This window comes from Salvelinus sp. IW2-2015, linkage group LG25 (genome assembly GCF_002910315.2).
Source record: "Salvelinus sp. IW2-2015 linkage group LG25, ASM291031v2, whole genome shotgun sequence".
Taxonomy (NCBI): Eukaryota; Metazoa; Chordata; class Actinopteri; order Salmoniformes; family Salmonidae; genus Salvelinus; species Salvelinus sp. IW2-2015.
This window is the reverse complement of record NC_036865.1, coordinates 4,949,234-4,974,865: the sequence shown is the minus strand read 5'-3', so window position 1 is coordinate 4,974,865 and position 25,632 is coordinate 4,949,234. Positions and strand designations below refer to the sequence as shown.

Sequence of the window (25,632 nt, the reverse complement as noted above, 5' to 3'; positions counted from 1 at the left end):
CTTGTAAGGCGTCTGTTTCTCAAACTAGACACTCTAATGTACTTGTCTTCTTGCTCCGTTGTGCACAGGGGCCTCCCACTCCTCTTTCTATTCTGGTTAGAGCCAGTTTGCYCTGTTCTGTGAAGGGAGTAGTACCAAGCATTGAATGAGATCTTCAGTTTCTTGGCAATTTCTCGCATGGAATAGCCTTCATTTCTCAGAACAAGAATAGACTGACAAGTTTCAGAAGAAAGTACTTTGTTTCTGGCCGTTTTGAGCCTGTAATGGAACCCACAAATGCTGATCCTCCAGATACTCAACTAGTCTAAAGAAGGCCAGTTTTATTGCTTATTTTCCAGCTACAATAGTCATTTACAACATTAACAATGTCTACGCTGTATTTCTGATCAATTTTKTGTTATTTTAATGTACAAAAAAATGGCATTTCTTTCAAAAAACAAGGACATTTCTAAGTGACCCCAAACTTTTGAACGATAGTGAATGTTGATAGTTTGTCATCATTTGTATTACTGTGTTGTATCTAATGATCTATGAAAAACTAGAACAAATAACTGGTATGTCTGAAACCCCACCTGAAACCCCACCTCTTTAAGGAATACCTAGGATAGGATAAAGTAATCCTTCTAACCCCCCTTCCCCCTTAAAAGAGTTAGATGCACTATTGTAAAGTGGTTGTTCCACTGGATATCATAAGGTGAATGCACCAATTTGTAAGTCGCTCTGGATAAGAGCGTCTGCTAAATGACTTAAATGTAAATGTAAATGTAAAATGTCTTATAATGACATATACCTAATATCTCGCTGCAAATTACATATTACTAATATGTCACTTTTGGTTAAATATCACTATTTTTACATTTTCTAATGAGACCATATTGGGAAATCCTAATTTCCACTCTCCCACCCTGATTGGGTTAAAGAAGTGCAATACTGATCTCAAACTTGAAAAACTATTTTCTGTTCTCGACTCGTTGAAGAGTTTATTGTTAGTCGGTACAGAAACATACAGTGTGATCATCCAAATTTAACTACCAATTAAAATAATTTCAAATATGTTATCATATTTTGTACAGCAACCTCTGACGGCAAAACAAATCTCAAAGACAGAAGTTCATTTCTGAAGATGTATCTGTGTGGCCTAATGTGAGTGTGTAAATACAATTACCTGAATATATTTTCATTAGATATAAGACTCCATATGCAGTGCCTAAAACTATTCTCAGATCGTTTTAGATTTCTTTCCATTAGCGTCTCATTGTGTCTGAGGGACTGCTTTCCACAAGTGCTGGCTAGCTGCTTACCAAATGAGGTTATAGTGTTTCCCCTACCAACTGTACATTTCAATAATTTGTTGGAGGGGCCTCTCACTGTCACTTTTTATCATATTATCAATGACGACTCAATTTCGCTCTGGCCACGCCAAATGGAGCGCTGACCCCGGCCCTATTACAGTCCTGTAATGAAGTGCAATGGAGTGGTAATTGGTCCACATTATACCAGATCAGGTAACATTAGACGTATTTCCTTATCACAATGAGCCCTGCTGCTGACTCTCAATGAGAAACGAAACACAGTGCCTTTCTTATGCAGGCTATCATCCAAATAACATTTTAGCTACTAGGCTATACCACCCCTTCCTATTTCAGTTTTGCATTTCAAGATTGCACTCCACATACTTAGGTTGCAACTTGTTTCTGGTTTCCCTCTGCTCTAAAACTCCTGAAAAACTCCCTTATTACTAATGCAGATATGTGGGAGATGTCTCCAAGGATGGGGAAGTACAGTGAGTGAGCTGGTAACATGAACGTCTTCCTGTAATGTGAGATGTACAGTCCTGGTCTGGCCCATTGTGCCTCTGTGGCTCCATCCATGTCTCCACGCCATGCATTGCAATATTGTTCTCTTATGTCCTGGTGTAAGTAAAATGAATCGGCATAGTCATACTCCACCTTTTTTTAAATGATATCTCACTCTACTCTAAGAWGTGTTTTTCYAACAGAAAAATGGCACATTTCTGAAAAAGTTAATTAATTTCAGGATATTTCAAGATAGCACTTCAAATCCCAATCATATCTTTGAGATGAGAACATATCCCAGGGAAATTCTAGTAATAGTGAAAATGCAGATATTGCTCTACATTTGTTGAGAATGACTGGGTTATAATTCTATGAGTCATACATATGTTTAACTTTTCTACTATTTTGTCAAATTGTGAATTATGCAATTTCCAAGTTTCCGTCTGCTGGAAAAACTGAGCTGAATAACCCATTTCCCTAGCGTTACAGTACATGAAACAAGTTTCCCAAATCTCAAACGTTCAACCTTTAGATTATTTCTCCTCTCAATAGTGGTAGGCGGTAGGTAGCCTAGTGGTTAGAGCGTTGGACTAGTAACCTGAAGGTTGCAAGATTGAATCCCCGAGCTGACAAGGTCAAAATCTGTCGTTCTGCCSCTGAACAAGGAAGTTAACCCACTGTTCCTAGCCCGTCATTGAAAATAAGAATTTGTTCTTAACTGACTTGCCTGGTAAAAAAAAGAGAAACGTGACACTGCAGGGTCAGTTTACTGCATATCATGTATAGTAGGGTTGAGATCAATACAGTGGAAGGGACAAGATAAATGGATGACAATGTCTAGTATTGTTTCATATACTGTAACGCTAGTGTGTACAAAGTGAGCATAGAATTGACAGAACAATGGTCCAGAAAAACAATGAACTTGCCATTCTGAAACACTGCACTGCAGCCCCTGCTCTGAACTGAGTCAGGTTCTCTGGTAAGGTCAAAGCCATGCGTTGAACACTCACCGAGGAATAAAATACAGGATATTGGATAACAAGGTTAAAATATAGGAGCAAAATATGCTCTTATTAATCTCAGGCTGCAGGGATTTGACTTGAGCCACTTATTAATAGACAGTGGTTTTGAGGGAGTCCAAACAAAAGATGAAGGTACAGTCGTGCTAATGGCAGAGTTAAAAGAAATAAGGATATTTCCACAGGAAATTGAACTTGGAGACAGGTCATGGATCACCAGACTTCAGAGAGAGTTACAGAAGTCAGAGGTGAGCGTTTCTTAGAACTATTCAAAAGACAACCGAAGGGGATCAAAACAAAACAAATGCAATCTGTTATTAAGCCCCAAGAGTCGATTAGCGCACCGTTGCGTCAATCTAAGTAACATGATACAAAATCCCCATCAAAATCCATCAGTTTAAACTAGTGATATCTGTTMTMTTTTTTTTGCATTGGATGCGTCTCATTCCACCGCATCTGCCGATGTCGCACATCTGAGGTGAAAGGTGGCAGAGCTAATGCGATTTTGGTGTTTGTCAGACCATGAGAAATCTCGAAAATCGGTCTACTCACAGAGCTATTTTCACGAACACGATGATGGTCTTCGTTTTGCTCTACAACCCCCACAAGTGTCAGGAGACTTGTCTGAAGTCGATTCAGTCGATGTGCCAACTTCTGTTTGTAGCATCCGAACCGTTTGTGCTTCAAACTAATGTGACCCAACCGTGAAAAGGGGAGATTCTCACAAATACAATGACCCCACAAGTGTCACGGAACTCATCTGAAGGTAACTGGTACCGGTAAAAGGAAAATGGAAGTATTAAGTATATTTCCTGAGCTTTCTTATATCTCCTAGATATAGGACAAGCACTTAAAAACCTTGTTTCTTATGATCATTTTTTTTACTGTCTTTTTTGCCATTTATGAATATGTTATTCAATGTGTTTCTCTGGGCTATAGTAGTAAAGGCCAAATTCAATATTTTATCAAATACAATTATCCATAGTATGACCATCTTAAAACAATTCCATATGTCAGCTTAGAAACCCCCCAACGGCTTAGAGTTTTACGAATTTAAGAGAAAAGAGAAGTGCAGAGTGATTCCATGCCTGGGGGCACCAACATTATTTCATATTTAGATCATTCAATAATATGTATCAGTCTCATATAGCTCTAGAATTGTAATTGTGGAAACGTCCAATATTAGGTGATTGGTATGTGTACACTAGATGGCCAGAAGTATGTGGATACCTGCTCGTCACACATCTCATTCCAAAATCATGGGCACTAATATGGAGTTGGTCCCCCTTTACTGCTATAGCAGCCTCCACTATTCTGGGAAGGCTTTCTACTAGATGTTGGAACTTTGCTGTGGGGACTTGCTTCCATTCAYCCACAAGAGCATTTGGGAGGTCAGSCACTGATGTTGGGTGATTAGGCCTGGCTCGCGGTTGACGTTCCAATTCATCCCAAAGGTGTTCGATGGGGTTGAGGTCAGGGCTCTGTGCCGGCCAGTCAAGTTCTTCTAGACCGATCTCGACAAACCATTTCTGTATGGACCTCGCTTTGTGCATGGGGGCATTGTCACTGTTGCCACAAAGTTTGGTGCACAGAATCGTCTAGAATGTCATTGTATGTTGTAGCGTTAAGATTTCCCTMCACTGGAACTAAGGGGCCTAGCCAAAACCATGAAAGACAGCCCCAGACCATTATTCCTGCTCCACCAAACTTTACAGTTGGCACTATGCATTCGGGCAGGTATTGTTCTCCTGGCATCCGCCAAACCAGATTTGTCCGTCGGACTGCCAGATGGTGAAGCGTGATTCATCACTCCAGAGAACGCGTTTCCACTGCTCCAGAGTCCAATGGCGGCCAGCTTTACACTACTCCTGCCAACGCTTGGCATTGCACATGGTGATCTCAGGCTTGTGTGCGGCTGCTTGGCCATTGAAACCCATTTTATGAAACTCCAGACAAACAGTTCTTGTGCTTACGTTGCTTCCAGAGGCAGTTTGTAGTGTATGTAGATTTGGAGCTGGAGTTTGTCTTTGCATTCAGTGATAACATGCTGCCCTCTGGTGGGCCTGTGTTACTGGACTGCAAGGGTAGGCAACCCTGGTCCTGGAGTGCTGCAGGCACATCATGTTTTTGATTTAACTGACCTGGAAGACCAGGTGTGTTGAATTTAGGCAAACACTGAACTGATCAATTAGCTCAGTTGGTCAGGTGTGGTGCCTAGTTGGAACAAAATCCTGCCTTAACTGCGGCACTCCAGGAACAGGGTTGCCTACCCCCGCCGTACAGCATATACGGTTCTGGAATACCTCTCAGATGTGCTTATGATGTTTGTAATGTGGGTTTGGTATGAGTACTTGATGCCGATACAGTCCCATCCCATAGAAATTTAWAGCAACACAAACTGGTTTTGAAATATATGCTGCACTGAATAGGCTATTTGAAGCTATGAGATGAGTTGTATGTAAGTGACGTGTGAACGGAAGATGCCTATGACAATATGTAAACTCACACGTCCCCTTGGTCTCTGACATGCTTTTTGTGATGTTTTCAGGTTGACATTGAAAATCACACACACACACACTGTGTAAGGAAGTGAAAAAAGGATAATGTGACAACTATCAGGTGTGTGGGTGGGTGGGTGTGTGAGTGGGTGGAAAATACAAGATACAATGACTGCTTTGTTGTCTTGGTATGTTTGCTCTGTCATTATTGGTTTGACTTGAGGTTTGTTTTAGTTTTAGTTGTCAGAGACCAAACTTTGTGAGAAGAGAGAACTCATGTGAAACATGTCACAAGCACTAGATCATGTCGACACAAATGATAACACGATACAATAAACTGCATTTCCCTCACACTTATCGCAGGGGCAGGTCTCACATGTCACATCTGTTTTAGGAAGTGACAGAGTGTCACCCAATAGCAGGAAACAAACCATTTCTATTAATATGACAGTACAAGGGGAGTTATTGGGTGAAAGCTGTTCATGAGAAGAGTCTAAATTCTGTAAAAAGAAAGGCTTAAGTCCAAAAAGTAAGACGAGCCATTCACAAGGGCAGATGTTTTGTGCTGTGGGGTGAGTTGATGCACCTGTTCTGAAACTTCACAATTATGGATGGAGTTGTCTCACCCTCAGAATCAGGTAAGAGGTGGTCTTGTTTGACGTCTTACACTTCTTTATTTTTTTTGTCTGACCTTAGCCTGACAATAAAATACAAACGTTTCAAATTCTACAAACTAAAGCAATACTATAAGCGCTCTCTGCACACTCATGGTTTTAAAGAATTGAACGTTTTCATGAAGAAACTTCAATATGATATCTACCTAAAACTGCAATGGTTTTTTTGTTGTTTGATTGACGTATAATATAAGACCATTGACAGATTTGGTTTAGAAATAAGGAAGTTAGTGTTTTACTCTTCCTGTAGATTTAGTTGACAGCTGCATTGGTGACAAGTTTTTMCATGTCCACTCAGCAATATCTTTGCAAAAAAATGTCTGTACAGTATGATTGAAGCACGTTTAGGATTGGGGTTAACCCACGTTTAAAAATTTAAAAAATACTACATTTTACTATAGAATACTGTAGTACATACTATACAATTCTATAGAATTCTGTAGAAAACTGTAATATACTATAGAATCCTATACTCCACACTGTAATATTCCTTGATCATATAGTGCTTACTTTAGAATTGCGTAGTATACTGGAGAAGACTGTACTACTACACACTGTAGTATCGCCCTCCTTTTAGGTTTTACAAGGGTGAACTTGGCTTGATTAAGTAAAGTAATGAGTTACAACAAATTACCCGGACCAATGTTGACTCTGGTCAGTGTTTGCTCAGCTACTTATTGACTGTACTCGGTGTTGACATCTCAAACAGCATGCCTATTCATTCTTTAACCACGGCAACCTTGAAATCGCATAGCTCGGGCTGTTTTGGACACCTGGTATCGTGTACAGTTTCTGTGCAACATTAAGCATAATCCCAGCATTAATACCTTGACTTTTCTTTTTCTCAAATCATTTCAGAGAGAAACAAATATATCTATGAATATAATTTGATATATGAATTTAGGTGTTAAGTACAGTTATACACTGTTCTAAATTATTGACACCCTTGATAAAGATAGGCGCAGACTAAGGATATCAAGGATCTGGAAGGATTCTGTACGGGGAAATGGTCTAAGCTCCTTCCCAATGTGTTCTCCAACTCATAAAACATTTGTGACTGAATTCAGGAAGGTGAGCTTATGTCAAATTTTCAAGATTGGCTTTTTAATTTTTAAATTTTATAAAAGTACAGACTCTGAGCTTCAAAATGGTATATGATACACAGTTAGGAGGACTGCATGAGTAAATTATGCTTATTTGAAATAAACTTGTTATGCTTATTTGAAATAAACTTGTTATCCCACTTTGGGAACAAGTAGCAGAAAAATGACCATGAATGACTTTCATTTTCCATCTCTTTAAGAATTCACACGTAAACACATGAGTCGGCATGGCATTGTCCTCCAGAAAGTAGTCCCTCTATTACCACCCTCCATTGTCTCCGCCAATCACGGATCCTGCCTTTCTCCCTACATAGCTCGGTGCTTTCTCCTTGGCTAAACTAGGCTCATAATTGAACATTTGTATTCATATTTGTAATTAAGGCATATGAAAGTTCACATGTTCAAGAAGGTATTTCTGCAAAATGTTCAGCAAAAAAGGCCCTATAACGGCCTTACTGTGAAGTAGGAAATGGCGTCAAACGCTTACATTTTAAGAAAAGGCTTGGTGCCAAAAATGTATTACTTGTTAAACAAAATCTCTTTCTCTGAGCAATTGTATTAGTATAAAATAATTACATTTAAAAAAACTAAATGCATACAATAAAGCTCAGTATTTGAAATATTTATCTTATAGTAATTTTTGCTCATCTTTATCAAGGGTGTCAATAATTTCAGACTGCACTGTACGTAAATAATTCAATTGTTTTTTGATAATTAATTGATAAGATATTAAATCCCATAATTTTCTGTCTTCCAGCAATGTCTGGATTCCACTACACGTGTGAGCTGTTGATTGTACATTCTTGCGAGGCTCAGGAATGGGCTACATATCTGCAGAAAATCTTGAAGTCTTCACGCAAGTTTCCCAAGAGGTCTATCGTATTGTATGCAGTTGACCGTGCTGAACAGCTACATGAATGCGAATTTAACATTTTCTATAATAGTAAATGCATCGTGCTGCTGCTGACAACAGCAATCCTGGACATTCTAAATGACCCTGAAGTCCTAGGAACTTTTCAGAGACTCCTTCATCCTCCACACAGAGTGGTGGCGCTGTTGTGTGGGATGTCGGAGGATGACATACCCACTGAATGGTTTGAAAACTGGCAGCGCTGGAGAAAACTGTATGCTGAAGACGAACCTGCTCTTTACATCTCCACCATTCTGGAATCCATCGCTGACTGTATGTTCGCTTTATAATACCCATGTCGTTTTTCTGCCTAACTTTGTTTCAAGTTTCAAGTTTTAATGTCACGTGCACAAGTACAGTGAAATCCCTTTCTTGCCAACTCAAAACCCAACAATGCAATAATCAATAACAATCTATTACGAGAAGAAGAAAAAACACACGATAAATAAGAATATGATAAGTAAATTAGCATACTATATACTGGAAATATTTAAAAAGTCAGTGTCTACCATTTTTACATGTGCAGGGATACTGGAGTGATGGAGGTAGATATACGTATATAGGGGTAAGGTGACTAGGCAACAGGATATAAGATGAACAGAGTAGCAGCAGCTTGTATGTGAGTGGGTGTGCGGGTGTGTAGCGTCCGTATAAATGTATGTGCATATTATTTGTAAGTGAGCAAATGATAGAGTTTGTTTGTGTTGGAGTAACAGTGTGTGTGAGTGTGTAGGGCTCTGTGGGTGTGCATACTGAAATAAAAGATTGATAAAGACACGAGGTAAACTCGGTCCGTGTAGCTATTTTATTAGCTATTTATCAGTCGTATTACTTGGGGATACCTCTTGCCGTGTGGCAGAAAATAAAATAGTCTATGGCTTTGGTGGTTGGTGGTTGGTGTCTTTGAAGATTTTACAGGACTTCTTTTCCCACCGCCTGATATAGAGGTCCTGGATGGCAGAGAGCTCAGCCCCAGTGATGTACTGGGCTGTCCGCACAACCCTCTGTAGCACCATGCGATCGAGGGCGGTGCTATTGCCATACCAAGCAGTGACGCAGCCAGTCAATATTCTCTCAATGGTACAGCTGTAGAACCATTACAGGATTTGAGGGCCCATATGCCAAACTTTTTCAACCTCTAGAGGGGCAAGAAGAGCTGTTGTGCCTTCTTTGCGACTGTGTGTGTATTTGGACCATTTTAAGTCTTTAGTGATTTGGAAACCGAGGAACTTGAAGCTGTCTACATGCTGCACTGCCACCACGTCGATGTGGATGGGGTCGCCCCCCCCCCACCCCCTGTTTCCTGTAGTCCACGATCAGCTCATTGGTCTTGCTGACGTTGAGGGAGATGTTGTTGCTCCGGCACCACACTGTCAGGTCACTGACCTCCTCCCTGTAGGCTGACTCATCTTCGCCGGTGATCAGGCTTACCACCGTCGTGTCGTCACCGAACTTAATAATGGTGTTGGAGTTGTGCGTGGCCACACAGTCGTGGGTGAACAGGGATTACAGGAGCGGACTAAACACACACCCCTGTGGGGCCCCTGTGTTAAGGGTCAGCGTGGTGGAGGTGATGTTGCCTACTCTCACCACCTGGGGTCGGTCCGTCAGGAAGTCCAGGATCCAGTTGCAGAGGGAGGTGTTCAGACCCAGAGTCCTAAGCTTTGTGACGAGCTTGGAGGGGATAATGGTGTTGATCGCTGAGCAGTAGTCAATGAACAGCATTCTCACATAGGTATTCCTCTTATCTAGGTGGGTGAGGGTAGTGTGGAGAGACATTGAGATTGCAGGTCACGGTTGGGTCTTCCTCTGTAATCCGTAATAGACTTTAGCCCCTGCCACATGCCGCGGGCGTCAGAACCTGTGTAATATGATTCCACCTTATTCCTATATTCTCCTTTTGTTTGTTTGATGACTCTGCGGAGGTCATAGCAGGCCTTCTTGTGCTTATTCCCGTCTTCGGCCGTAGCATCAGGGTTTTCTACGATAGCCCTGTGTGCAGTAGCCCTGCTCTTTAGTTTAGCGCCAACCTCCGTGCTAATCCAGGGCTTTTGATTGGGGAAGCAGCAAACCTTCACCGTGTGTACAACGTGAAAGTATATAGCCAGATTCTCATAACATTCAGAGATACAATAACTGGACGAGTTTATGTTCCTGAGTTTTTGTGTCTTTGTTTAAGGTGCATGAGTAATTTACCATTAGTGTATTATATTCACAAAGGATCACATACCCTCTAGTTGTGAACTTACAGTCTTGTTAATTCAATTCACACATTTACCCATATTCAACTGAGAACAAGTGATGATAGGCTTTTATTTTTACTTTTGTATTCAAAGGTAATGCAGAAGAGGCTGAACATGAGGCGGAAGCTACACCAAAACCAGAAGCAAAACCAGAAGCAAAAACAGAGTGTGAAATCCCTGTGGTTATGAACCCCAAAGCGGAGGGGACAGAGGAAGAGTCCGTGACACAACCAGAGTGTGTCCAGGACGACAAAGACGATGTGAGAACAGAGATCCACCCAAACCAGGCAACGAGCCCTACACATCCCACCTGTCTCACCGTTCAACCAAACAGAGTTTTATGCGGGGTAAGAATTGCTTAAACATACATATAGACCACTCTGAAATGGTCCTGAACAATGTTCAAATATTTAATCTGGAAAGCACCACATAAGGAAAGATTAATGTTACATAACAGGTACATGATACTGTCGTAAGTATAAAAGTTTGTGGAGTTTATAGTGTCGGACAACCATGCCTCRTGGTTCCTTCATATATTTTGTGTTCATTTTTTAAAATGATTKATTGATTAATATCAAGGCACAACTCCAAATCACCCTCAAATTGTAATCAGGCCAGGACAACTTCATTTGCAATGGCAGTTTTTTGAGGAAACAACTATTTAAGCATAGAATGCAATTTCCTTACCTGTTTTACAGGACCATGCAACTATTTTTATCATCTTTTCTAATAAACTGGACAACCAGTTGAAAATGGAGGTGGTGGTTGCCTCTGATGATTCAACTGCAAAACGGGTTCTCGGGACTTTGGAGAATGAATACACTATCAGTATTAATGCGCCTGGTAAGTAAACTACCTTTAGAGTCCTTCGATCACAAATCTAAAGAGGAACTTTTAGACCACTTACCCCGGTCTTCTATTTCACTTTTACTTATTATTCTATTTCATTTTCACATTCCTATTGTGGACATTTTTTTCCACCAATGTGAATAATTTGAAGTAATTTGATAAGCCAGTATAAATACAGGACGCTAACTCAGATAACATTTATCTTTCCCAGATATGCCAGCAGGAGAGGTGTCACTCACTCTGTATAGCAACGACTCACCAGTCTGTTTGAGGCCTGTAACATACTACACAGCCATGGGAGAAATCAGCAGTTACCTTGAACATGCAGCTGCTCCCCTGAACTTTATGTGTCAGGTGAGTCAGCTCAGTATAGAGTAAAAATAGGTCACACTTTATTTGGATAGTCCGGATAGTCCATCTGTAGATGCTCTACAGATGGTCATACTATCAACGAACTATCTGTTGATAAGCAACTGCTTGCTAAGGTTATGGTTAGGGTTAGTTTTAGAATAAGGATTAGGGTAAGGGTTAAGGTTAGAGCTATGGTTAAGGTAAGGGTTAAGTTTAGGGTTAACATAAGGGTTAAGTTTAGGGTTAACATAAGGGTTAAGGTTAGGGTTAGGGCTCGAATAAGGATTAGGGTAAGGGTTAAGGTTAGAGCTATGGTTAAGGTAAGGGTTAAGTTTAGGGTTAACATAAGGGTTAAGGTTAGGGCTAGGGTAGGGTTAGGGTTCGTAGGGAGTTAGTTGAACTGTTGAACTGTTACTGCAAATAGTCTGTTAAGCATCTACAGATGGACTGTCCAAATAAAGTGTTACCTAAAAACACAATACTGAATACTGACAAATTCACTTTTCATCAACTCTAAATACATGTATTTTTATTAAGACATTGTTCAATGACATTGAAGGTGTGATCTCACACAGACCAAAGCCTCAAGAAAGCCCCAAAAAAGATTTGAATAAATTCTTTAGGCTGGACYTATAATATTTTCTTTAATAGTGTGTTATTCATTTCTGTGTTTCTAGGCATTCAATTTTACATCCAATACCACAGAGTCACTTGACAATTTGCTGACAGACTCATTACAATGRAGGATCCCTGCAAGTGGACTTCATGTYTTTGGAATCAGACAGCTAGAGGAAGACAATATGGCTGCATGTAAGTGTTAACATTTTTTACAGAAATTATAACGGAATGATACATTTGCTRGTCTACACATCAACAGTTCTACAGCGATGGGACAAGACTGTAACTACCAATTGGATATCACGAAATTGGGGAGAAAAAGGGGGTAAAAAAAWAAGTAAATAAATGTCATATTTACATAAGTATTCAGACCCTTTACTCAGTACTTTGTTMAAGCACCTTTGGAAGRGAWTACAGCCTCGAGTCTTCTTGGGTATCATGCTACAAGCACACCTGTATTTGGGGAGTTTCTCCCATTCGTCTCTGCAGATCATCTCAAGCTCTGTCAGGTTGGATGGGGAGCGTCGCTGCATAGAAATGTTCAGGTCTCTCGAGAGATGTTCGATCGGGTTCAAGTCCGGGCTCTGGCCGGGCCACTCAAGGACATTCAGAGACTTGTCCTGAAGCCACTCCTGCGTTCTCTTGGTTGTGTGCTTAGGGTCATTGTCCTGTTGGAAGGTGAACCTTCACCCCAGTCTGAGATCCTGAGCACTCTGGAGCAGGTTTTCATCAAGGATCTCTCTGCACTTTGCTCCGTTCATCTTTCCCTCGATCCTTACTAGTCTCCCACTCCCTGCTGCTGAAAAACATCCCCACAGCATGATGGTGCCACAACCATTCTTCACCTTTGGGATGGTATTGGCCAGGTGATGAGCAGTGCCTTGTTTCCTCCAGACGTGACACTTGGCATCCATGCCAAAGAGTTCAATCTTGGTTTCATCAGACTAGATAATCTTGTTTCTCATCGTCTGAGAGTCCTTTAGGTGTCTTTTGGCAAACTRCCAGTGGGCTATCATTTGCCTTTTACTGAGGAGTGGCTTCCATCTGGCCACTCAACCATAAAGGCCTGATTGGTGGAGTGCTGCATAGATGCTTGTCCTTCTGGAAGGTTTTTCCATCTCGACAGAGGAACTCTGGAGCTCTGTGACCATCGGGTTCTTGGTCACCTTCCTGAACCCTTTAACTGAACCGAACTCTCGTTTTAATATGGTAAAACTAGTCTTTTCTAAGTTTCTAAAGAAACATTGAACATCTAAAAGTCAAGTAATAGTGTATTGTTTCTGGCCGTTTCCTGGTGTTTTGTGGACGAAAACTAAGCATTTCGAGCATAACACGTCAACCCTGTTACCCATAGATAGGCTAGGAATGTTTTAACAAGTTCAAATGTTTTGTTAAGCTTTCAATTGCCCTTCCTTATTGCACACAACAAGCTTCCATTCCCCCGGTCACAAGGGGATTTACGGCTGATTTAAGATGAAATCGTCAACCCTGTTACYGTCAACCCTGCTACTTTAATTGTCAGCTTTTCTAGTCATCTTYTTTATTTTTTTACCTCTGGAGATGGGAAAACATGGTTATTATGAAGTTGAACATGTGCTTTTTATGACAGCAACATMTTTMGGGGACAAAATTACACTATCCAAAAGGCGCTCGATTAGTGCAAAATTAAGTTATATCTAGTACCTAAAAGGGTTCTTCGGCTCTCCCCATAGGATAACCCTTTGACGAACCCTTTTTGGTTCCAGGTAGAACCYTTTATGGTTCTTGATAGAACCCTTTCAGGTTCCAATGTAGAACCTTTCCACAGAGGGTTCTAAAATGGAACCCCAAAAAGTTCTACCTGGAACCAAAAAGGGTTCTCCCATGGGGACAGCCGAATAGCCCKTATGGAACCATTTTTTTARAAGAGTGTGGAACGACCCATCTAATCATGTACAAAAATCTTATCTGGAGGTCCAAAAATMTTGTCCACACCCATTGACATATGTTGACATCCAGGGATGTGATCCAAGTTCCAAAATATCAATTAATGATGTGTACTAGATGAACTGGCAACGTTTCACTTTTTTTGCAAGTTCAACTTATATCCTGATAGTTTTCAAGTCGTCAAGAACGTTCAGAAAAGTGGAATGGATTACATTGATTAATTCGACTTTTTCGTGTCACTCAGATCAGCGAAAGGAGGAGCTTCCCACTCTGCTTCATTTTGCCGCAAAGTATGGGCTGAAGAAGCTGACAACAGTCCTGCTCCAGTGTCCAGGTGCCTTACAGGCCTACAGCGTGATGAATAAGAATGGAGACTACCCAAATACACTYGCAGAGAGGAGCGGCTTCTCTGAACTGAGACAGTTCATAGATGACTTTGTGGTAAGTCCATTGTTAGTATTTTCATTCCGTGATGTATTTATCTTTTATCTCTGAAGTGTGATCTCAATTATGTCAATGGCCACAGCCAGCTCACTGTCACCTATACCGAATGGAAATGCATTATGCTTATACTATGAATTGCACAAGAAGGAACGAAAAGCTACTGGTAAATGTTATTGTTGTAGCTTTCTGAAAAACACATCTGTACTGAAGACTATGTTCACAATATCTACTCTGTAGGAGACAGCTGACACGGCTGAAGAAGATGAGGAGGTGTACGAGTCCATGTCCAACTCCTCTCAAGACGTCATGAACGACTGCCTAAACCCTGGGTGTCAAGAAGACATCTATGAGACCATGATCGGGTTAAACCCTGACTCCATGGAAGACCTATGTATGACTAACTATGACTAATCACATGAAGTACCATTTATCTTTGATGATGATGATGATGATGATGATGATGTTGAAGATCTTTGACTATTTTATTTCCCTCAGATGAGGACATGGAGAAGGCATTAGGAGAGTCTCATAACCCGGAGGAAGTCATACTTAGAACATTTTTTCAAGGTAAATTTGCAAAATACTGCATTGTACTGTACTGTAATTGGACTTGTGGACTTAAGTATGGTTTATAGTCTAGATATTCAGATCCTAAAATGCCTTTCTCTTTTTTACAAATGATGTGGCTTTTCTTTTTAGGTAAACCTGATGCAGGTGTGCCCCAAGTTGGGGAGCATACAACTAATGAAGAGGCGGGAGACCAGGTGGAAGAACCAGAGGAGTTTGAGGAAGAAGAACTTTACAATATGTGTATTTCTGATCAAATCTATGACACGGTGGACGAGAATGCAAGCTACCTCCCGGAAATTGTCAACCGTCCACCAGCCCCCGTTCCGAGACCTGTAACATTTTCAGAGCCTGTAAGACCTGTAACATTTTCAGAGCCGGAGGAGTCCAAGACCTACATCTCAAGAGGTAGATGGCTAAACTGTTCTCCAAAGGTATTAGCTAGTGCATGAGTTGTCAAACCAGTGTAAAGTATTTTAGGTTGAGGTGAATAACAATGATTTTTGATTCACAGTGTTTTCAGCAAAAGAAGAATCAAATCCACAGATGGACCTCAGAGAAACAGAGTCATCCACTGGTATGTATCAAATTGAAAAGCAGATTAGTTGATTTTATTTGTCCTGAATCACATCTTCTCCACTAATTAGTAAACTATGTATGTGCCTCCAAAACCTCCAGTGAGGCCTGTGAGAGATGGAGCCTCCACCTCCTCTTCCCACGACCCCTATGCTGAGGTGAAGACCCAAGGCCAGAGGCAGCTCATAGCCTTGCAGGAGAAGGTGAAGGTGGGGGTCCTGACTGTGGATGATGCTGTCAAGGAATTCAAGACCTGGCAGTTTGATGAGAATAGGAGATCTCAGTCTCTGCGTAATCAACAGGTACAGTAGTAGATTATAGTTCATACTCAAATCTCTTGGCAGAACACAAGAAACATATATTTTCTGTGGCCCAAGCCTAGCCTCTGGMGGGTACAATGATAACCTGAAACACTACTTCATTGAATAAAGAAGAACTTTTTTGTTACAGGAAAATTTGAAGAGATTACGAGGCAGCATTACCAGACGCCACAAAGAGAGGGAGAAGATTGGGAAGGAGATCGGTAAGAATATTTGGAGACTACTAGCTATACTTTGTCTCTACATGTGATGAGCATAGTTTGTACTTCAATTACATTTCATTTGTCAGGGTTACTGAAAAGTGTTTGTTTTGATATTTGACTATGCCTACGATTCTGTAGGTCACAAGACGGCATCAAAGGTCATATTTGATACAAAACATGATAATGTCTTAGCAGTTGCTGTTAAACACTGAAATGGATATACATTATCTATACAAAAGTACGTGGACACCCCTTCAAATTTGTGGATTTGGCTATTTCAGCCACACACGTTGCTGACAGGTGTATACAATCAAGCYCACAGCCATGCAATCTCCATAGACAAACATTGGCAGTAGAATGGCCTTACTGAAGAGCTCAGTGACTTTCAACGTAGCAACATCATAGGATGACACTTTGTTTGTCAAATTTGTCAAATTTCGGCCCTGCTAGAGCTGCSKCTGTCAACTGTAAGTGCTGTTATTGTGAAGTAGAAACATCTAGGAGCAACAACGGCTCAGCCGAGAAGTGCTAGGCCACACAAGCTCACAGAATGGGACCGCCAAGTGCTGAAGCGCGTAGCGCATAAAAATCATCTGTCCTCGGTTGCAACACTCACTACCGAGTTCCAAACTGTCTCTGGAAGCAACGTCAGCACAAMAACTGTTCGTCAGGAGCTTCATGAAATGGGTTTTCATGACCGAGCAGCCGCACACAAGCCTAAGATCACCATGTGCAATGCCAAGCGTCAGCTGGAGTGGTATAAAGCTCATCGCCATTAAATTATGGAGCAGTGGAAATGCGTTCTCTGGAGTGATGAATCACGCTTCACCATCTGGCTTTGGAGGATCTGGTTTTGGAGGATGCCAGAAGAACGCTACCTGCCCGAATGCATAGTGGCAACTGTCAAGTTTGGTGGAGGAGGAATAATGGTCTGGGGTTGTTTTTTCATGGTTGATAACGCTACAGCATACATTGACATTCTAGACGATTCTGTGCTTCCAACTTTGTGGCAACAGTTTGGGGAAGGCCTGTTCATGACAATGTCCCCGTGCACAAAGCGWGGTACATACAGAAATGGTTTGTCGAGATCGGTGTGGAAGAACTTGACTGACCTGTACTCAGCCCTGACCTCAACCCCATCGAACACCTTTGGGAAGAATTGGAATGCCGACTGCGAGCCAGGCGTAATCGCCCAACATCAGTGCTGGACCTCACTAATGCTCTTGTGGCTGAATGGAAACAAGTCCCTGCAGCAATGTTCCACTATCTAGTGGAAGCATTCCCAGAAGAGTGGAGGCTATTATTGCAGCAAAGAGGGGACCAACTCCATATTAATGACCACAATTTTGGAATGAGATATTCAACGAGCAGGTGTCCACATACTTTTGGTCATGTAGTGTACTTTGCAGTGGGGATTTTATCATGTATACCTTGGTGGGGCAAACTACAAAATGTAATGTTAGATGCATGCCCGCGAAGCCAGTACACACACAATACATTAATTGCACTATGACAGTGACAAACGGTGCCTACAAACTGTTAGGGCCTACATAAAGCGGTCCCAACAGCTTTCTTTTCAGAACCATGTGGTGAATCCTTACCACTGCTACACCTGGTTAACAGCTGACCCTTGTCTGGCAGTGAAACAGTTCATTCAGCCTCATTTGCTGCCTTTAAAAAAAAAACATAGCTGATATGGCTGACTTGCTGAAACAATGTGGTTTCTACTGACAATTGAGATGTACAAACTATGGCATAAGGGGACAACTAGCGGATAAGAGGAAATCCGTTATTTCGATTAAGACATTAATAAGCGAGCTAGGACAGACGTAGTCAATTTAACTATTTGATCAGCACTTTTGAAATGTACAGAGACAGAATTCAGAACATGGGCCGTTCTTACAGTATTCTCCCTGTACACCAAGTCAGAACCGTAGGGTAAATAAATGGGGCATATAAGCAGACATTGAAAGCTCTTACAATATTCAATGTTTAAATTTCTTTAAAGGTGCCTAAAGGCTGCTAAAAGTGCACCACCAAGTCAGACCATTAGGCTAAATTATGAGGGGGAAATGGACCAAATTATTAGGGTGAGGCACATGGGCTACTAACAGCTTACTACACAACACACTTAGTATTACTTTCTTAGCTATAGTATACATATCTCCCGGCATATTACATAATTTATGCAGCACCATACAAGACAGTTTTTGACACCTTGTTGTGCTGTGCTCACTTGAACAGGACGGTCCTTCGTGGCGGTCCTTCGTGTGCAAATGTTGTCGTTAAAGTCTGGCATTCTCTGGATTTATGGTATTTTAAAGACAACTGAGAACTCTGAAAAAAACAAGGTCGAATCATGACGTCAATGATCTTCAGGTCGGAACTCTAGAAAGAGGCCTGAGTACCCGACTTGGAATTCCGAGTTGGATGACCGTATTTCCCCAGTCGGGGCTTGTTTTTTRCKGAGTTCCCAGCTGTCTTGAACTCACTGAAGTCTGAGAACGTGGCAGAAATCATGCTGGAATTACAGTATGGCCAATYTATTCAACCTTTTATTGCCCATGGTGTTGAATGTTTATCCTTTTAAGCTTGGAAAAGAGACCTTTATACCCAGACTTGGACCACACACCCACTCCACTGAATAGTAGGCTAGTGATTGCTTTGCAAAGCTTGCAGTTAGCCACTGATTCCTTCCAAACCACTCATTATGGAATTTGCGATTTCCAACTTGTTGTGTAATGTTTTTGTCCAATGGCCGATGAGCACCGATACGTTTTATCTATAATTTCTCTTTATAATACAAGGATTGAAAAGAATTTGCCAGTAGATTATTATCTTCATTCATGATGATGACTGCTAGCTTGCTAGCTAAGATTTTGAAAGTATGATGTTGAATTTAGTTATTTTTTTTAATTTAACCTTTATTTAAGTAGGCAAGTCAGTTTAGAACAAATTCTTATTTACAATGACAGCCTACCCAGGCCAAACCCTAACCCGGATGACCCTGGGCCAATTGTGCGCCGCCTTATGGGACTCTTAATCACGGCCGGTTGTGATACAGCCTGGAATTGAACCAGGTCTGTAGTGATGCCTCTAGCACTGAGATGCCATGCCTTAGACCGCTGCGCCACTCGGGAGCCCAATCACACATGATCAGTCCAATCAAAGCTACGGTAGATATAACATGATTTYAKGTCATTTTATCTATAGCCAATGACCTTTAGGCTTCTTGGATGGGCACAAATGTAACTCTATGGCAGCACCCAAGGGGCTGGAAATTTCGAGCTCTACCCGTAGATTTTGCAGTGACGTAGTGTCTCCATGAGTGACATGGGCGCAACTAGAGAACATTACCAACACCTACGCTCCATATTTTCCGCTGGCTGCCCCACCACTACAGAAAGCACTGAGCTAGGCTGAAACACTTGCATTTTGGTGCTGCCTTACTCAAGAAAGCAAAAAAGAGACCATGTTTGCAAACTGATATGTGACACGTATTAATGCCAAAAGAACATGCAAAACAGGCAACAACAATATATATATATATATATAAAAAATGTATAGCTAAACAGTTGGGGCTCAGAACCACCTGCCCTGAATGACAGGCCACTACTGGTACTTTGTAACACCAATGAAGGTATGATATTTAGCTTATTGTTGATGAGTGATGCTTATTGTTGATCTGGCCTCTACCCTGTGAGGTCTGGAGATAACCGCCCCACTGCAGAGGAACCTTCCCTGGAGCTCCAACACGGCTGTGGAGTGTTCTGTGTACGAGCCCACCCCACGGGTCATTGCCCAACCCCCTCCTGTGACACGGTCAAGCCAGAGAAGCACCTGGAAGACTGGCAGTACCTCCAGCACATCCAGTGAGTACAATCTCTGTCGTTTGAATGTCACTATGAGCCTAAATGGTAGTACAAAATGACAACTGATGTAATTATTAAGTTGGTCTTTTTTTTGTCGTTTTGATGCTGTTTATATTATTGTTATTATCAAAAATCTGTATTAGTACCAAGATAGTGCTTTTGGAAATATCATTTTCATTTGGAGAAGTGATGAAATCTGAAACGCAATTGGCCGTTTGTTTGGCTGATCAACTCTGATTATTTCCATATCCCGTATGGTCATTATGTCTAAAAGATGAAAACCTGTAGCACAATTACTCTCCCCATTATTGTTGCTCTATTCAGCTCCTCTCTCTAAGTGGCTTTCATCTCTAGCATTTAATGTGCACTCTTGGCTATTCGTAGCAACCCACCACAAGCTCTTGTTGAAGAAACTGTTTCATAATCACTTGTAGTGTTTCTTCCTTTCCTGACCTTACCATTTTTTACTTTTACTTTCCCCAGGTAGTGGCAGTAACAGACTCAGCACACATAGTACGATTAGCTACAGCAGCGGAACTGAGCCTGACTTTGAGGTGAGACCAAACTGCTCTTTAAAGTCTCTTCAAGGCCCAGTTCACACAAAACACTTTTAGTATATGTCTTTGTGAATCCACGGTTCAGTAAACAAGGCTAAATAGCTTATTTGTATTCATACACGTTGTTGCTGGAGAGATATTCAATCCGATGGAATCAACTCACCGCAAAAAAAAACATTTAAGTTACATTTAAGTACATTTGTGATGGACATATTGCGAGAAAAAAAACAAGCATACTTACTTATTTACCATGTACTCCAGTCAATGTATTTACAATCTGTCAACTGCGACAGTGCCTTTGTTAGATTCTCTCATGATTTCTTATGCTGTGTATTGATTTGATCCATGGAAAGGACACAGCAGACTTCTTCCCTCTACCCCCACGGCCCGCTGAGGCCGCACCTCTACCTCCTCCCCCCAGAATCCCACCACGACTCCCAGACAGGTAAGCCCTCTCTCTGGATAGGAGAGGCCCTTTGATACGTTCCTGTGTCAGGATCACTGAAACTAGCTGTAACTTGATTACAGAACGTTATATTACATGTAATGCAATATGGAATTCCAGAAAGGCAACATTAATCAGTAATATGACATCTTCATAGATAGCAAGGTGACTTCCTCCTCATGGAAATCAACAACAAAAATGCAACTTAAACATGCAATTTATAGTATGACAGCAATATGACGATTGTAAAAATGAAGGACCACAGAGGGTCTAATACTGCAGTATAACGACCAATGTTACACTATTACAATGTGATTTAGTAACGCTGTAGATAACAGCTCAACGGAGAGTAATATGCAAACCGACAGTTTCATTTCAGAGTATACGACATATTGAAAAGGCAAGCACACTTGAGAAACATATCAGTGAGTATTCTACACTGTAGGCTACACGCAGTGGTAAAGGTCAGATGACAGAAGCGATAAGGAGGAAATATTGGCCCACCACTGACTGTGCGTGCAGAGAGGAAACCTGAAGTGTGAAGATAGGCTATATACAAGTTCAACATTTTCTCCATGTGGTCGAGAGGGGGATAGATGTTGAGTAAGAGTTTAACATGACAACGCGTATATTATTCTACTCGTAGAGAATTTCAAATGTCTAGTTTCATGTTCACCGTACTCATATGAACATTTGCATTGTAGAGCCTTGGTCAAAATGCAGTGTGAATGTAGTCATAGATGTCTATAAGCAGTTATTAGCACCTAAGTTGTCCATTATTATACGTGATGCACTGCTCATGAGGAGTTAAACAGGCATTTTGAAGAGGGTATTCAAAAGCAGTGTTGCCATTTATTCTTCCTAATTGTAATGAAACTGCCCAGAATATATTTATGTTGATAGTTATGTGCAACTTGCTTCTCAAATAAAACCACGTGATTAAACCGAGTTGATAAGCATCACAAATTGCCCACCACAAAACCAACCCCAACCCTAAACACTCATGATTCTTTACCCMAGAAGTTGAGGCTATATTTTGAAATGTAAAAATAATATATGCATATCCAGCTGAAACTTACTGGACTAACCGTGAGAAAGACAATCAGCTACACTACATGACCAAAAGTATGTGGAAACCTTCTCGTTGAACATCTCATTCCTAAATCATGGGCATTAATATGGAGTTGGTCCCGGCTTTGCTGCTGTAACAGCCTCCATTCTTCTGGGAGGGCTTTCCACTAGATGTTGGAACATTTCTCCTGGGACTTGTTTCCATTCAACCACTAGTGAGGTCGGGGATTTTTGTCGGACGATTAGGCCTGACTCGCAGTCTGCGTTCCAATTCATCCCAAAGGTGTTTGATGGGTTTGAGGTTAGGGCTGTGAGCAGGCCAGTCTAGTTCTTCCACACCGATCTCGACAAACCATTTCTGTATGTACCTCACTTTGTGCACGGTGGCATTGTCATGCTGAAACAGGAAAGGGCCTTCCCCAAAATGTTGCCACAAAGTTGTAAGCACAGAATCATCTAGAATGTCATTGTATGCTGTGGCGTTAAGATTTCCTTTCCCTGGAACTAATGTGCCTAGCCCCAAACATTAAAAACAGCCCTAGACCATTATTCCTCCTCCACCAAACTTTACAGTTGGCACTATGCATTCGGGCAGGTAGTGTTCTCCTGGCATCCCCCAAACCCAGATTCGTCCATCGGACCCAGATGGTGAAGTGTGATTAATCACTCCAGAGAACATGTTTCCACTGCTCCAGAGTCCAATGGCGGCGAGGTTTACACCACTCCAGCCGAAGCTTGGCATTGCGCATGGTGATCTTAGGCTTGTGTGCGGCTGCTCGGCCATGGAAACCCATTTCATGAAGCTGACAACGAAGTTCTTGCGCTGACGTTGCTTCCATAGGCAGTTTGGCACTCTGTAGTGAGTGTTGCAACCGAGGACAGACAATTTGTACGCACTACACACTGCAGCATTCGGCCGTCCCGTTCTGTGAGCTTGTGTGGCCTGCCACTTTGCGGATGAGCCATTGTTGCTCCTAGATGTTTCCACCTCACAATAACAGCAACTGTAAGTTGACGCTCTTTTGAAATGACTTGAAATACTGTTTGTCTCACATGAACATATGGAATTGTTTTAAAAAGGTCATACCAAGGATAATTTAGCTATTTGATTTTGAATGATAACAAGAAATATGTAAAAAATTATTTTATGAAAATGTGTATTTGGCTATTAGCCCATACAAACGCATTGAATAACATTCCCTACATTGAACAACAGAAGTTTGTTCTGAAGTGTCGGCCCTATAGCTAAACAGTGTCCATATATACTTCCATTCATTTGTCAACTGGTACCTTCAGACGAGTGTGGTGAGGCCTGTTGGAGTCCTAGAGCAAAACAATCGACATGTAAGTGTTTGTGAGTGTATCACCTTTCCACAGTTAGTTCGGATGCTCCAGACAGAAGTTGGCAGATCAGCTGTTCAGACTTCAGACGAGTCCCAAGACAAAACATAATTGTGTTTGTGAGAGTCTCATCTTTCCATAGAGGGGTCATAATAGGTTTGTAAGCCAAACCGTTCGGACGCTACAGACGATTTTGTGAGAAGACCCATTTTTCGAGATGTCTCATGGTCACCTCTCTAGCTCTGTCACCTTCCGCCGCGGATAAGGAAGGGCGACGTAGACGGATGTGGAGGAATGAGACGCATCCAATGAAGAAAAACAGATATCTAGTTTAAACTGACGTATTGTTATGTTTTGTATTATTATGCTAATTCGGGGGTATCATCTCTGTTTAATTTGTCATGCCAAGTGTAACTATGTGGTTATCTGTTATACATTTTAGGGCTGCGGAGAGTTTGCTGGAGGAGCGTTACGTATCATACCCCTCTCGAGCTCTCCCTCAGAGACCATCTCAGAGGACCACCTCTCCACCTCTCATACCCCGGAGAACACGATGACACACAGCTCCGCTGTTATAGCATTTTAAATGACTGCCCTCTAAAATATCTATCAAGAACAAATCAAGCAGTGTTACTTACAGTATTCATACCCCTTGACTTATTCCACATGTTGTTGTTACAGCCTGAATTCAAAATTGATACAAATATTTTTTTAACCATCTACATACAATACCCCATAATGACAAAGTGAAAACATGTTTTTCGAAATGTTTGAAAATGTATTGAAACGGAAATACAGAAATATCTCATTCACATAAGTATTTTTTACCCATCTACCAATAGGTGCCCTTCTTTGAGAGGCATTGGAAAACCTCCCTGGTCTTTGTGGTTGAATCTGTGTTTGAAATTCACTGCTTGACTGAGGGTCCTTACAGATCATTGTATGTGTGAGGTACAGGGATGGAGGTAGTCATTTAGAAATCATGTTAACCACTATTATTGCACACAGAGTGAGTCCATGCAACTTATTATGTGACTTGTTAAGCACATTCTTACTCCTGAACTTATTTAGGCTTGCCATAACAAGGCGGTTGAATACTTATTGACTCAAGACATTTCAGCTTTTAATTGATCTAAAAACCTAATTCCACCTTGACATMATGTGGTATTGTGTTTAGGCTGTATATGAACATCATGCATGAAGGTTTGAGTGTGTAGAACAGAACCACATAGAACATCATCCTCAAGTCAATTCAGTAAGTAAACTGAAATTCATATTTAAAAGGGAATTCTTGGACTCAAACAACAACAAAGCGGCACCCTGTCACTTTTTTGGTGAACAGTTGAGGGATGGGACTGTATAAGCATAATAAAAAACGGCATCTATTTTCAATTACTTCTAAATAAGCTGAAATGGAAAGCTATTCATTTCAAACGTTTTTAAAAWTTTTAAATGTTAAATTCAAATCACTTTCTGAATTGACTGACTTGAATTCTAATGACTCCAACCCTACACTAGACGCAGTGGCAGTGTAAATGATTTCGTAATAACTTCATGCGTTAGAATTGTAAAGGGGTTTCAACAAATTGATCAAATAAGGATTGTGTTTGTTTGTCACGCTTGTTCGTGGATTGTGTACTACTGTATTATTATACAACCGATCACACAATGAACTTTGATTTTACAAATGTAAAGATGAACCATTTATGTAATCTGTTTTAAAATAAATGTTTTGAGTTCCTGTTTGGCACGCACCACAAGACATGGTCATGAGCATTCATTTCCTTGAAAGGAGTGTCATCAGCAGACACGCATTTTACACCGCACGCTGTACATAGTGTATGTAACGTACAATATGAGCCACTTGATGGCGCTCTGTACATGATTTACACCGTTTTTTGTATGAAATGAGAGTGACGTTTGGCATGTTCTTTCTTTCTTTCGTAACACTATCAATTATCTATTGTCTGATGCTTTGATGTGTATTTCATTGTCAACCTGCACAACACAACACACTATTGTTCGCTTACATTAYAGTGTATTTCATGCACTTCCATATAGCTTAATTGACAAGTGAGCCCAAGATGGATCCAATAAGCTAAACTTATGGTGTATTAATTTATCACATTTGCACCTGTTCCTGAGTCACTATGCATAGTGGTCCACAGTGGTCCTTCAACCAGAAATACACTTTAAAAAACACCAACTTTACCAAACCTACTACCACCTCATAGGCTACAATTAATCAA

At 41.1% G+C, this 25,632-nt stretch overlaps 1 protein-coding gene across 1 annotated transcript; it reads left to right on the top strand.

Moving 5' to 3' along the window:
- Positions 1 to 5,677: 5,677 nt before the first annotated feature.
- Positions 5,678 to 25,135, top strand: LOC111951583 (phosphoinositide 3-kinase adapter protein 1). The gene is made up of 17 exons (XM_023969746.2): positions 5,678 to 5,951; positions 7,848 to 8,273; positions 10,337 to 10,590; positions 10,942 to 11,086; positions 11,304 to 11,446; positions 12,121 to 12,253; positions 14,232 to 14,428; positions 14,669 to 14,822; positions 14,927 to 14,998; positions 15,131 to 15,406; positions 15,513 to 15,575; positions 15,677 to 15,876; positions 16,025 to 16,097; positions 19,802 to 19,969; positions 20,453 to 20,523; positions 20,880 to 20,971; positions 23,826 to 25,135. Exons 1-17 carry the CDS (start codon positions 5,921 to 5,923, stop codon positions 23,938 to 23,940), a joined length of 2,613 nt encoding a protein of 870 aa, XP_023825514.1. The 5' UTR covers positions 5,678 to 5,920; the 3' UTR covers positions 23,941 to 25,135.
- The last annotated feature ends 497 nt before the right edge of the window (positions 25,136 to 25,632 follow it).